Source organism: Morchella importuna (assembly GCF_003444635.1).
Source record: "Morchella importuna strain M04M26 chromosome Unknown Morimp01GS006, whole genome shotgun sequence".
Taxonomy (NCBI): domain Eukaryota; kingdom Fungi; phylum Ascomycota; class Pezizomycetes; order Pezizales; family Morchellaceae; genus Morchella; species Morchella importuna.
The window spans coordinates 875,240-890,337 of NW_025763403.1; the positions used below are offsets into that span (position 1 = coordinate 875,240).

The 15,098-nt window shown below is 44.8% G+C and overlaps 3 protein-coding genes across 3 annotated transcripts; 1 reads left to right on the forward strand and 2 right to left on the reverse strand.

Moving 5' to 3' along the window:
- Positions 1 to 1,530: 1,530 nt before the first annotated feature.
- LAJ45_03047 (uncharacterized protein) lies at positions 1,531 to 3,362 on the reverse strand (the record flags this gene model as incomplete). Its single annotated transcript, XM_046112636.1, has 8 exons — positions 1,531 to 1,583; positions 1,649 to 1,664; positions 2,164 to 2,215; positions 2,428 to 2,452; positions 2,524 to 2,562; positions 2,633 to 2,701; positions 2,774 to 2,883; positions 2,944 to 3,362. The coding sequence occupies 8 exons, from the start codon at positions 3,360 to 3,362 to the stop codon at positions 1,531 to 1,533; spliced, it is 783 nt and encodes a 260-aa protein (XP_045974125.1).
- Positions 3,363 to 7,472: 4,110 nt separating this feature from the next.
- Positions 7,473 to 8,252, reverse strand: LAJ45_03048 (uncharacterized protein; the record flags this gene model as incomplete). Its single annotated transcript, XM_046112637.1, has 4 exons — positions 7,473 to 7,513; positions 7,569 to 7,627; positions 7,707 to 7,930; positions 7,986 to 8,252. 4 exons carry the CDS (start codon positions 8,250 to 8,252, stop codon positions 7,473 to 7,475), a joined length of 591 nt encoding a protein of 196 aa, XP_045974126.1.
- A 2,999-nt stretch (positions 8,253 to 11,251) lies between these two features.
- LAJ45_03049 (uncharacterized protein) lies at positions 11,252 to 13,275 on the forward strand (the record flags this gene model as incomplete). The annotated part of the gene is made up of 6 exons (XM_046112638.1): positions 11,252 to 11,508; positions 11,584 to 11,760; positions 11,831 to 11,848; positions 11,910 to 12,117; positions 12,171 to 13,043; positions 13,111 to 13,275. The coding sequence occupies 6 exons, from the start codon at positions 11,252 to 11,254 to the stop codon at positions 13,273 to 13,275; spliced, it is 1,698 nt and encodes a 565-aa protein (XP_045974127.1).
- Positions 13,276 to 15,098: the final 1,823 nt, after the last annotated feature.

Genomic DNA, 15,098 nt, shown 5'->3' on the forward strand with positions numbered 1-15,098 from the left:
GGATCATCGCTTTATCGTCCTCGAGGACACCCCCAAACCTCGCCTCGAGCGTCCTCGTGGACCACACTACGCACATGGAGATAAAAAGTACTGTTATCTAAAGACGATCTATAACTTAATTCTCCCTTAAACTCATAATGCTCAAAAAATCATAGCACAGGTTTTCCTCTCCGCCCAAGATACGCGCCACTCCCGTTGCTGAAGCAAACATCCCAACAACAACCCCATCCGCAATTCCGCCCGACTCAAGCAAGTAACCCCGCCAGAGCACGAAGTAATATCCGTCCAAATTTATCGATAGCCGTAAAATCCACGCCACTGTTGATCTTGCTAGAAACACGGTTAAGCGCGATATACCGGTAAGGCCCGTAAAACAACGCCCTAACAAAACTCACACCCCCCTTTAAGACCGCAGTGTAAAGTAGGGTGTACTCAGGGTCATCGCGAACTATCAAACCTGGAACCTTTTCAAGCAACAAAAGACTATCGCCGGATTCCCCCCAGAAGCTATTAGACTACCTAATACACTGAGTCCTCCCGCCATTGCGCTGTAATCAGTACCATTTTCAAGTAACAATGCGACAATTTCTTTGTCCTGTCCCGCTAATGCCGCGTGAAGGGGTATCCATCCATCTGCATCTTGTGCTAATGGATTAGCACCTTGTATGAGCAGTAAAGAGACTACTCTAGCGTGACGATTCTCTACTGCTAAGTGGAGCACACCCGTTCCTCTGGCGGCCCGATCCAGGATATCAGCACCGTTTGCAATCAGAAGATCAATAATCTCCTCGTGGCCAGCTGCCGATGCAACATGTATTGCGCTGAGTCCGTGTTCATTGGCAACCGATATAGTACTGGGGTCCTCTTCTAAAAGACGGCGGGCTGCAGCATGATGCCCCCAAGCACATGCTAACTGCAGTGGTATGTTTTGCATATATCTACCTTGTAGTTCGTTGTACCACTGAATTGCTCCTGGTTTCTTAAGAAAATTAAGTAGGATATCAACTGTCGAGCTCTCTTCGTAATTTTTTAGGTGGGAATCCATGTATCGTGCTGGGTATCCCGAAAAAGGATGTAACTGGAACATATCCGTGGGTTTGTCCAGTTGTGCAAAATCAAGCGATAGGAACGTAAGGCACCCCGCTGCTAAAAGATATTCCGCTTCATTGTCAAGGATGATCCGATTCCGCAATAGGTACTCTTGAACAGTGTAATGAGCCAATCCCAGAGTTTTACTGTTCTGGTCAATTATTACTAGACTGGCGCATACATCAAGTAATGTTGACACGTCCGGTAAATCGGTCTCGTCAATGTAGTCCTGATCTAACTCTATAGATACAGCCTCTTACAGTTCATTGATTATAAGAATTCTTCTAGCCTTCACGAGCCATGAAAGGGTTTTCATAGCTAGTTGATTGCAAACTCTCGGTTGTTTGCGGATTCGATCCATGACTCGGTCATAAGTAGGGTCCAATGGCCTCTCCCTGGATGATGCGCTATTGAGATTCGAAAGTTCAGACAGAATCTGCTTCAAGGTTGTCTGCTGGCATATGTGCTCGATATGGAAGCGTACAAGGAGAAACCTTCATAGGATCAAGGTCAGTTGAGGAAAGGTGATCATTGTCACATCTATGATATATGTACTTACATCCCCTTGGCGCAATCTGTAAGCTCAGAGATTATCTTTTCTTCACAACCCTCTTTCCGCACCAGGCGCCTCGCACGTGGATTGTCTTCGATCTTCTGCCGGATATACACTCCGATATCTTCTACTTGGGCTAAAATTTCCAGCTTTACAGCATTTTCAAAAGAAAGTTGAATATCTTCTGGGTATGGCCGACTTGTTATGAATAGACTGAGCCCATCCTCTTTGAGCCTGTGAAATAAAGGCAAGAGGCCCTTCCTCTGATACTTCTGATCGCATTCGTCCAATGCATCAAAGACTAAGAACGTTCGTCTAAAACGACTAGAAACTTCGATAAATGCTGAATATACATCTTCAAAGCTTGGATTATCCTGTTTGGGATAATGGGTATCATACAGCAGTTCGAGGGCTGCTGGCAAGTGATCCATTTGGCGGGCGAGTTGTCTAACAAGGCTGCGGAGAATGTCAATTGGTCTTTGCTGGTCTCTCTCGACGTATTCGAAATATATGTACGATACCCCGTAATTCCCGCCTGATTTCTGAGTCTTTAGATAGTCGATTATTGAAGAGCTGTGGATAAATGTCATCCAACTAGACTTCTTGAATAACTAGAAACCAAAATGATAACCTCGACAGAGTCTAGGGGGAGAAGTACACCTTGGTAGATATTAATTACCAAACCAAACCGCACTACTCTCAGGCCACGAGAGGCCGTTGATCTCATCACATATCTCTCATGATAAATTTAGACCAAATTGGAGATATGAGAAATTCATCAATACCTTATAAATGTTTTTCCTGCACCAGCTACCCAACGTGTTTGTGGTTAGTTCTACTTTGACCCGAAGTTAATAAAAACCATAATGACTCGAACATACGAATTCCATAGCCCCAAAGCATCAAATAATCAGGCTGATCTTTGAACCAATTTTTTGAATTCTGCTGTCCCAAAAATCCAACCCGTCGTGTGTTTTTGTCTCCTTCCACTAATTTCGACATGTTTTTGGTCGAAGTTTCCGGGATATAGCCAATTAAGTATCTTGTTTCGCTTTTCCGCTAAGAATCGGTCGATGGATTAGCCCAAAGGGAGTTTCAAATTTTTGAATTATTCGACAGGAGTGTACCTACCAGTCAACATTCTATCCACATGAGAGGTCAGCACCGATGATTCGTTCCGGAGCTCGTGCATAATTTGGTTCGTATCTCGGACGCATCCGTCAATAGTTCTTGATAAGGCACTAACTTATACATGCCTATCAGCGAGACATATAAACTCCTCGGAATAAGATTTAACCCACAAATGATCCGTTGTCAGCGCTAAATTGAACAAGCTCTTATACCGTTCTATACTATCAATATATTGAAGGGTTTCTTTCTCCTTGAGCGGCCACAAAAGATACTTCACCATTCCCCGCAGCCCCAGTTTAGGTTCCAATTTCCCCTGTAGTGTTTTTAGTTCCAATGCGCATCGTGGAAGCGGTCCATTTTGGTCATTAAGTCTCTGTAGTGCTGTGGGCTGAAGTAATATGTCGTCACGAGCATGATCCCGTAAGACGAGAAGAACTTGGGCGAGGGAATGGAGCTCATCCACGAGCTTTCGGAGTTCGTTCGATACATCCCTAACCCCTCCCAGGTAGTTATAACCAAGAGAAACCAAGCTTCCGGTAATTTTAACAACTCCAATGATACTCGCTGCAAGACCTATGGCTTCTGCCATGACTCTGGGTGGTTCCCGGCAAGATCGATGTTAGGAAACGGGGTGGAAAGAAGGTGCTGATATAGAGACAAATACCTAGAGTACCTACATACACATAGAGTACTAGGGTGCGAAAAGTGATCAGAATCTGATAAGACAAATACATGTATTCACCGCAACATTCACTTATCAGATTCTGATCACTTACCCTCAACACCCGGTACTTGTATGGTGCGCGAGTCAAAAGTCGGGGCGGGTTGCGAGGTATTAGGTACTAAAATGAAGTACCAATCATATACTTCCACCTCATACCCCGCCCTGGCTTTTGACTTTTAACAGTAAAGGTGACACTCACTCGTGCAGACCAGCCAGCCGCGCATAAACCTGGTGTTCGTTTCGGCCGATTGCTGTTGACCTTTTCTGTGGTGCGCGACTGACTGAGTGTTCACGCGCGGTATTTTAAAACAGTAGTGTTTAAGGTTCCGTCTGGAAGCCACCCAAATCATGGTTGCAAGCCCCAAATCATGACCACTAAAACCCACACCACAGCCATCCCCAAAACGCCATCCAAGGTGACTGTTTGGATACCCAAACCGTAATTTGACCAAATTTTGATTTGCACTACTCAAAATATAATTGATGGGGATTGCGGTTGCGACGCTGCCGTTCCTCCAGACAGAACCTAAAAAGTCAAAAATATTTTTTGTTGCTCCGATGCGGGGAATCGAACCCCGATCTGCTCGGTGAAAGCGAGCGATGCTAACCGTTACACCACATCGGATACTGTGGTCTTAAACACTTTTAATGATATTTGAATATTTTAGCACATCTGACTGCAACAATTCACGGGATATCACTCGAGTTACATTATATCAACTAAACCCCTTCGAGTTCTTATTTTATTCTATCAAACATACTAATCGAGCGAGAAGCGATGGGAGATGAATATATCAACCTCAAAGGAATGTTCTTTGTAAAGTAGGAATTAGATAAAATGCCACTTTAGCCTACGTACTCTCGTCTCGTGCCCATCACTACATGTATGTACATAGCTACAGATGTAGACATTAGCATTCTTATGGTAGTAGATCCTCCACATATAGTTTATATAGATTGATTTGTTGAAACGCCGAAATTTACTTCACGCCTGTCCCACAGCTCCTCGAGTATTTTCTATGTACCTTGTATATGTACGTACTGAGTGTGAAGATGTATTTGCAATGTCATGCGTAGTAATTCGTTTCGTATTCCATGATAAAACAAGCGCCTGAACGAAGCAGAAAAAAAGACTTGGAATCAGGTGTCCCTGAGTGAGATATAAATGCAATGTATCAATATGCCTTACAATCTTTGTGCTACACAAAGAAAACCCACAATTCAAGACCTCTCCTCCCCTCGATCGGACCACAGCTTGCGGTACCATCAATCCACCACCAGGTATGTTCATTGCGCCCTCCAAATTGCCGATTCCGACCAGCATACCGCACCAACTTAGCCGCTCTTGCACAACGCGAAAAACAGCAGCTCCAGAGTCTCCGCCGGCACAAAATGGTTTATCTCCGATCGGCAAGATGAGTTCGAGCTTTGCTGGCCGTGAAAAGCTGCTTGGACGTGTGGAATTCGGGGCACCCCTCAAAAATCCTTCTCCACGTTGATACATATAAAAGCATGTACCATTCACTATTCCTCCAGTTATTCCTGTTGATGCTCCATCCTTACCAACGGTTTCACCCCCTCTCACACATGTGTTTGGCTCCAATCCTTCTTTTACCTTAGAGCCTCTCTTCATATTAAGAACTTTGGCGATTCCGTACGAATCAAGTTCACAGCAAGAGCCGTTTGCGCCTATCCAGCCATCTTTCATCTTTACCACTGCCCAATCCTCCACCCAACCACTGGGATCCGCACCAACTCCATACGCAGCGACACTGTTGAACCCGACTGGTCACTTTTATCCTCTGAATTGACCGCAATATGGCCTGCGGTTAAGCAATATCCAAATCCAGCGTCTGATGTAGGTTTCACAAATATCCCAACGCTCCCTCTTTCATTGGCCCCCGTTCTGCTGATATTGGAACCATGTACTAATGGTTTTTCCACGCTATGGTGAATAGGTCGAGGTATCCTGCATAAAGAGTGGACCCTTTCATCTCTTTCAAAGATCTCTGTCAAGTCCAAACCACCGGACAATCGCCCGTTCGCTCCCCCGCTGTGTTCCCACGTCACCAATATAACCTTTGGCCGTAAGGATTGGTTTCTCCGGATCCATACACCATATATCGAAAATCTCATCAAAGACTACGAGGACTACCCTGATGGCAAGGGCCGAAGAGAAGCCAATATCCACCACCGTGATACCGATAAAAGAAGGGCCAGCCCTCTCGGGGAATTTTTGATTCTCGATTTGCCACTTCACCGCCTGGAAATCTGGATCCGTCGTTTTGTCTTCTGTAATTGGTAAGAATCGTGGTATCCATTCTACCGTACAGCCTCCTTGGAAAGGAAATGGATCTTGGACCTTGACTGGTTTGATTTCGTAAGACGACCAGATGCTAGGTGTAGGTTCGGGTTTTAAAACACTAACAACAACACCACATGCTTGATTAGATTACCAGAGTATAAACCATCTGACCAGTAGAGGTATCCGGGGGGGAGTGGAGGTTTTCGTCGCTACCTTGCGCCCGTTAAAACATGATCTATTACTAAAAGACTTCTAAAGTAGATATGTCCTTTTTTAAAATCGCACAAAAACCTCTTCACACCTCTTAAGGAGCGAACAGACCGCGTCTCGATAATCTTGCGAAGCATTGAATATAACACCGGAGGCCAGTTTCGAGGGATCATATTGTGATATGAGTACTTTCGCCAGAGAGAAAACCGTCGAGCAAAATTGAGCGCCTTCGGATATCGATTTTAAGAATTCCATCGGCTGCGTGTAAAAATGATCCATATCCGGTTGACTCAAGTCCGGCGGAGGAGAAATGCGAGAGAGTGATTTCTTTGCTGCTTCGCCTATGCGGTGCCAGGTTGCGGCCATGTCGCGATTCCAGATCTGAACACTGAAGACGGGTGAATAAGGTTGCGAGTTGGCTTCCACGAACTCCCAGTAGCTATATTCTCTAGATATTCTCAGAGGCGGCATTTATAGGTTTGCACGTGCTTTCGCGGTTTAGCGAGTGACTCTCTAATGATGCAATCTAGATCTAGGGCATCAGCGGCCGAGGAGCCCTCGTCGGGAATAGTATCCAGATAATAAGCTTAATTTTGTGGCCAAGCGAGCGAAACTAAACCCCCCGATAAGCCAGGGAAAATCTCATTTGCCTCCCTTGAAGTCATGATTCATGCTGGGTAAAGGCTCGACTGTGGGTACAGGGTGGAACCTTAACAACGGTACATAATTGGGAACCGAAAGCGCGGTTATGTACGGGGCCGTGATCTCGTGATTTAAAATAGACGAATGTGAAGTCTCTGTCGGAGCTAGCCATTATCCACTGTAAACAAACACCCATGGGCCTATCATCCCTGATTTTCTTAATCTCAGATCAGCTTTGGAGAGGATGAACATGGTGGGGCACCGAGTTCTACTTACGACTATCTTCACAACCACTGCTTCCTGCTCATCGCAAAACACACTGGGAGAAAAAAGATCTCTACCTTTTATTCACTGTATTTCCGATCGGTCAATGTTAACCATCCTTTAGGGCATAGCTGTTTCTATGAGATAGGTTATGCTTATTATTGGATGGTCCGATCGGGGTGGCGAATGGTTCCGTAGATAACACAACTCTTAAGCTTATGATATCGTGTCAGAAGCAAGAAAAAGAGCTGCGCTTCAGTGTAGGGGAAGGAGCAATTCATGAAAAAGCCTAGTAAATAATGAGTGCGATGGGGGATATCAATGAAGTTGGCGGCGAAAATGTTAGGGATTCTCTGAAGCTGTATTGAGGGAAGAAGTGATGAGAACAAGTGCGAGGAGGTGGGGAGTACATTTTAAAATATAGCCCATACCTTCCTATGTGACACCACTGGGGTTGGAGTTTTCTGGATCCCTATCGCTTGTTAATAGTTGTTCAACGTCTTCTCCGGGCCTCCGGTGTGCATTTACAATATCCATTGGAAATGAAATTAAACTCAGGTCGAATTATAGTATGCAGGTTTATCCAATTGCCAATCTCCAGAGTTTGTAAGCATATAGCTGAGGATCTTTTTCTGATTAACTATACGTACAGACAGTAATCATACGAAGACAAAAATCTATCCCCTGGGAACTAACGCTGTGTTCATTCCTCAATAGCAAACTTAGTTGAGTATATAGTTACAACAAATTACAGTAAAGCAGGTCCCACGCTTTCAACGTATACCTACAAGTATCCTAGCGGCATTGAGATAGAAAACTCGATGCCAATCTCTTTCTTCAGCACCCCACCCAGCGTGGACCCATCCCTCGTCGAAATCCATTTATAGTTTATCGGGTCCCAGTCGAATCTATTAGGGCCAGTAATAGGTGATGAGATCCATATCTGCCGGTTCGGGGGCTGTTTATTGATCACATATGTTCCCTGCGGCAGTGTAATAGTAAGGACCCCGGCCTAGTAATTCAAGTTTGTTAGCTAAGTTTTTCGGAGGAGCAGAGGGAGAACAAACGCTGTACTCAACGTCCACATCTGTACGTTTCTCTGCAATCGCTTCAACACTCTCGAGAATACCTTCGAGTGTGCCCTCTGAGACCTTGTGGAAGTCTTCGAGGGAGAAACCACCCTTATTGTATGCAACAGCCTGTGTTTGCGAGAATGCCCGTTTGGCGGCGACGATCCCGGGGGCACGCGCTGGAACGATGAACCATTGAGAGGGGTTTGCGATGATTCGAGGCTGCTGTCGCAGCATAAGCCTGCGGAATGTAGTTCGGATCATTGGTGCGTGTGTGTGGTATTTTGAACTGGATGGGGTTGGAAATGTGAAGCTCTGTCGATAGGCTTGGCGGTGAGGCTTCGGGGTTACGGGATGTGCCGTTACAGGGTTCTAGGCATCGAAGATGACGAAAGGTTTGAACTTCGTGTATTATTGATCATGGATCAGTATTGACTTTGTGCAAAATTGCTCACATATATCGTCGTACAAAATTTGATAAGAAGATTGAAGGCTAACTCGACGCCCGAATTAAATAGAGTCTTCAGCACAGATAGGAATTTTCTTCCAGCACAAAATCAGGGCATAATAGCTTTTTTATTTGCGCATAATTCCTCGCATGCATAATTAAAGCCCGTGCATGCAATTCACATAGTTAGCTACATGTAGCTAACTATAATGCAATCTATAAAATGCCTTACATAAATCCTACAGCTATAGCGTGACCTCAAGTAGCTCAAGGAAAGCGCTATCAACCCCCCTCGAAATAAAACGCCTCGATTATCCATTCAGCCCATACAGACTCGACAAAGTCAAATGAATCAGTCATTTAGTACGTATAGACGCATATATATATATGCATGCATGTGCCAGCTTGAACTATTTTCTCTGGCACCATCCGCCAACGAGAGCAACTAAAACGGCGGATTATTTATCCACCACATCCACATATAGGAAGAATAGTGTTCTATCCCCTTACTCTCTCCAAAACACGCAATAAGTAAATCCAAATGATCGTGATTTGGACGATCCGATTTAGAATATACATCCAAGTCCAGTAATATCTTCTGCATCAGCGCGTCCGCCGAGGATCTTGTCATCCTATACGCCTCATTCAAATCAGCCATAGGCAAAGTATAGTTGTGTCTTTTCTCCCATATACTCAAGCCTTGGCCCTCACTGGCCTTAGTTACGGTCTCAAGTATCGATGGCCATGAGCGGATGTGGGCACAAAGATCTAAGAGCCCTTGCGCTCTTTGTAGTTAGTGACGGGTAGGGAGATATCCAGGTGTTCAATAGCATTGTTGAAGTCTTTTCTCATCCAGTAAAGGTCCCTTTTGAGGGATGTCACATCCATGTCATTCCAGGTCCATCCTTTCTCTACAGTGATATTGGCAGTATAACTCTCGGGCATCTTGGCCATGGGAATTGAAAGCCCCGAAGAGTTAAAAAGTCAATGGCTTTTCTCGTAACCGTAGTACAGTGGGCTAGAATTGCCTAGACTTTATAGTTAACTAAATGCGTACGAGAAACATCTAAGCATACATATTAAACCCTCACCACTTACTAGTACGTATCTCGAGCCCCGTTTAATTTCTTGGTGTAATGAACAGCTATGTATATTGGATGCAAAGTTTGTATCAATAAGGGATCGAAGCTAGGGTAGTGAAAGGTGTAGAAGTAACGGTACATCGGCCTGTGGTGTGCGACGGATAATTAACATGAGCTTGATTACAGCTGGCCTCATGAGCATTTTCATATAATATACATGTAGCTACAGATGTGTAACAGTTACCACTATCGAATTCGAAGTACGTACTCCATTCGTCCGTATACTGGGAATTAGGTGGTTCTAGGAACGAGTTTATATTTATAGATAAAACGCCTGATTAATTAGAGTCGTGTACTACTTCTCTAGATCTAGACTATGAAAAACAAACAGCTTGTGCTGCATGCTTTCGGTTCACTCTTTCTCCACTCATGTTATCACGATCACATTCAATAAAAACCTAATGTGTGTGGTTCAAGAGACCGTGTACTGCATGCATACATATATGTGCATGTACTTAGAATTTTGGCTCCCAATGTTTTTGGCACATGTATTATCTGTCTCAACCTATCTCTTACGTACTCGCGCTGTCGGATTGAGGCCGCTCAGACAAAAAGGCAATTGATCTGAATACTGCAAAAACATGAGCTCTTAGTTGTTGCCAGATCACTCGCCACAGTTCTTTGAGCGGCTTCGAACCGGCCGCGCGAGTACAATTGTAAATACATGTAGCTACATATATATACATATACATATCCTAGTAGATCATCATATGTATTATAACCCACTATAGACACTACACCTCAGACATAAATCATTTTTCGTAATACATATATGTACTTAAGACGACCTTAAACAGAGAATGAGGTTAATAGATGGAGACGTTTGGCGCGCTTCCCATTATGAGCCTTTCGTACGAATATCAGCAAGTAGGTACTCCCCGGTGTGATTTGTGGAAATTTTCGAGCTCCGCACTGAATTCACAATCTGACTATCCTCCAGCATTAGTGGCTGGTAATTACCACACTAAAATCAATGCGATCATCACGAATCACTCGTATCTGTTTCAGAGCGTCGTCATATTGTTCCCAGCGAAGGTAGTTCGTTTGGAGATCACCGGCCATCACTCGTGGCTTGGTATTAGGACAGGGTTAATTGATTGACATTCGTTTCGACAACCAACTCTGCCAACTCTTATTTATTCATGTGTATATTTGCATTCTCTACATACACATGGCACCAATGGTCATCAGCTTACTCAACGCCGCCCGCCTGCAGATATCTAGAGTAAAGATGCAGTGCCTTTTGCCCCGGACTAATGCAGAACTTTAAGCAGGCTGGATTTTTCGCGAGTCGGGTTGCGAATAACCGATAGATTCGATGCAGGAACTAGGTATATATCTCCTATCGGCGGATTTATGTAAACCATAATTCACAACTCCCGAAAATCTCAAACCTAATAACTAATCAAGGTTCTACTGACGAAAACTGTCGTGATGTGCCGCATTTAATTGATTATCAATATGCAGTGATCTTTGCTGCACTCCGCGCACGAGATGCATGCATTACAAACCCTACTAGGGAGCACCTCGAATTGAAGCCTTGAGATCAAGAACTTACGTCCTGGTCTAACAGCCGCTCAAACAACCGTCATACACCTTAGTACTCAGACCTATAAGAACTACCCGTGTCCCCTCCCATTCGCAAGTTCGTTGGGCCCTCCATTCACCACACAATGCTACACCTTCTCTCTATCCTAGCACTCACCGGAATTTCAACCGCTTCCGCCGCCTCCACTTGTAAATCCTACCCCAATACGCCCTCTTGGCCATCGCGAGCAAAGTGGGACTCCCTAAACAGTACCGTCTCCGGCCGCTTGATCGCTGCCATTCCACCGGCTGCGTCGTGTCATAAGAAGTTTAAGAATACTTCTACCTATGACCCCGTTAAATGTGAGCTTGTAACAGCAAATTGGGGAGAGCAGGATTCATCGTAAGTATTTCCCTGCAATTTACCAAAGTGTCTGATTCATAGCATTAACTTGAAGGGTCTCCACCCCGTGGTCAGGTTCAATCATCCAGTAGGGGTGCTTTGGGACTTCTGGACGAATATAACCTGTTTACCGACCACGAATCCGGAGGAGAGATGCTCCCTAGGGACATATCCAGAGTATGTGATTAATGCGACGACTGTAGAAGATGTGCAAGCTGGAGTGAACTTTGCGAGGTTAAATAACGTTAGACTGTGAGTGCAATTAATGGGATCTGAGAGTCAATTTATCTCAATAGAAGCTAAATTTTCCGCTTGGTGATAGGGTTATTAAGAATACAGGGTAGGTTGCAATTGTTCATAGGCTTGAATTGTTTGAAAAGACCTGCGTTGACATGTTATAGCCATGATTTCATGGGGAAGTCAACTGGTGCAGGCTCTCTTAGTATCTGGACTCACCATTTCAAGGAAATCGAGATCATTGATTCCTACTCTGACCCCTCTACAACCTATAATGGTAGCGCAGTAACTCTCGGGTCTGGTTGGCAAACAGCCAGTATCTATAATGCCCTGGATGTGGTTGGGAAGGTCATTGTTGGGGGCGAATGCGCTGTATGATTACAGTACCCTTCGCAGCTTCTGCCCAGACTACTAATTTTTCTTAGGGCGTTGGTTTCTCTGGAGGCTATATCCAAGGCGGCGGTCACGGTCCTCTGTCCCCTCTCCATGGAATGGCCGTAGACAATGTCCTCCAATTCAAGTTGGTAACTGCAGATGGTCTGTATAAAACTGCCGACGCCCACAACAATTCTGATCTCTTCTGGGCGCTACGTGGTGGTGGTGGCTCGTCCTGGGGTGTTGTGACCTCTGTCACCGTGAAAACCTTCCCTACTCCAATGGTCTCTGGTGCTGTAATAGAGCTCCACTACGATAAGACTACACCAGAAATCTTTTGGGAAGGCATTAATATTTTCCACTCCTTCGCACCACAATACGCCGAAGCCGGTATATACGGTTACTACGAAATTAATGCGAATTCATTCCTCTTGAAACCGCTTCTGGCAACGGGAAAGACGACGTCCGAACTTACTGAAATCCTTTCTCCTCTATTCACCTCTCTCGATACCCTCGGCGTACCATACACCGCAACCATAACCACCTATCCCACATTTCTCTCCGGCTACAATTCCCTCTTCGACGGTGAAGCTGCTGGCCTAAATATGTTCACAAGCTCTCGTCTCATTCTTCATGAGCACGTAATAGCTAACCATACGGCGGTAACGCAAGCCTTCCGTTTAACCACAGAGGCTGGATTAGGTATAATCGGTCACCTTGTAGCGCCCGGACAGTTTGGAGGGGTGCTAGAGGAGACATCAGTAAACCCCATTTGGAAAACGGGATTGTTGCTGCCGTTATATAATCACTTTTGGCTGGGTAACGAGACGGATAGCGACTTCTTGGAGGGTTTGGATCTGATTGCAGATGTTGACGCGGCTTTTAAAGAGGTGTCGCCAGGGTCAGGAACTTATGTAAATGAGGTCTGTAGTGAAATTCTCGTTCTTCCATGGGGAGTGCTGATGCTGATTACCATTGATTCTCCACTAGGCAAATGCATATGACCCGGATTGGGCAAAAGAGTACTATGGAGCCTCGTATGAGCGATTGTTGCGTATCAAAAAGAATGTGGATCCTCACGGTGTCTTTTATGCGAGAACGGCGGTTGGGAGTGAACTCTGGGCTGAGGCGAATGGAAGGCTGTGTAGAGCGTAGAGGCGTTCCATGGAGTTTGATATAACTATCTAGCGTTAAATCTATCTGCCAGCCTTTTCGAATTCAGCTACAACAATTCTCCATTCATAAATATTTAAACATTCTACGAGTTAGTTAGAACCGTGAGTGTACTGACATGAATATGCGCATACATTACCACACATATCAAAAAGTTCGGGATATTGCAGACTTTTTCTAGGGTGGTCCGTCGTTCACGGGCAATATGTCGAGCCAACCCATTAGTGGAGTGTGTTTAGGTGATATCTATTGGTGCTCTGCTTTGATTTATGGGGTGGCCAACACGTTCCGGTAGTGGTTTGGATATTGAATATTCACACTTGAAGTTCGCCTGTCTGCTACTGTGCTTTGATATGATTGATGGATGATAGAAAGATCGGGGAAGAAATAGTCTCGTACCCAGCCCGTTACTTGCAGCAAGCTGCCCAAACGGGTTGGGACGAGCCTAGGGAAGAAATGACGGGGGAGGTATAATGGATCCGCTAGGCTAGCGTGCAGCGTACATGTAGTCTTCTACATGTACATGTATGTACATGGTATATTGAATCTTGTCTCACAGGGGGGCTCAATTCCAACTGCACACACCACTTGTTCTCGATCGCCCTATAACACAACTCTCACAACTCACTAACCTCTACTTCTCACTTAAGTTGGAATCGTCAGTCCACTATTGATAAAACCGTACCTCTCCAACCTCCACAAAGCTTAAGTTCGAGCCCGCCATACCCCCCCCCAAACTCCTTTCTCAGTAGTGGAACCGCCTCTCAAAGAGAACTTTGTTTCCATATGATTTCATTTTCTCGAGACAAGTAATGACCTAATGGTCTCAGTGCAAGGACTGTGGGATGAGGATGGTTTCGGTGAGTATGCTGGTCATTCAGAATACTTATACTTGAATAAATGTTTTCGATTACTTGAACGAGGATCATATATGCTGTCTGATACTGCGCAAAACATCCTTTAGAGACTAGGTGCGAGTGATAGCGTGTGATTCGCATACCTCATTACATGTGATGAGGGCTTGTGATTGGCATACGCCTATCAGCTACATCTAATTCAAATTTATCCTAACCACCTACGGGGCTATAGGTAGGTTAACACCGCTTTGGGCCCTCAAACCCTGCGGAGACATGCCTACAGATATACACTTAAGTCCTTGTGAGTACATAAGTAAACTACTAAACACAAAAAGACAGACGAGTAGATACTTGTACATGTAGTCAAACTTTTGAATATTAATTTTGACACCGGACTATATTTGAATCATAGGCGCGCTCAACTGATACTTTAGACTAAATACATGTAGGATGGGAGAATGACTTACTCAAGAAGCCAAGAGAAAAGGAAATACGGCGCAGAGATAACAACGTCTTGTTAAGTGCCATCATGTGCGTTAACGTTCTTATACATCGTTTACCTCAGAAAAAGTTGGAGTGACTTCAGCTTTTCATACATACGACTCATACCTTGATCAACCACATGCAAAACATGTCTAAGCAGCATGATCTACAGAGGGTCTAACTAGGTTCTCAGCTCAGTCGTCATGCCGAACACTCTTCCAACGGCAGCAAAGATTCCCGGATTATTAGCTAAGCCTTCGACTGTACCCCTGCATTGGACCAAAGCTGTGGGTTTGAAATAAGTCTTCTTGGGATTTGCTGCCGATAGGCTACATGATTGTGCTATACCCGCGGCGGATAGGTGTTTGGAGTTGCGAGGCCATTCCCTGCCACGTGTGGCCCCATCATTTCCCCAAATGTTTGGTTTAAACGCGTGTGGTGTTACTGCCGTAAACCTCATTAGCT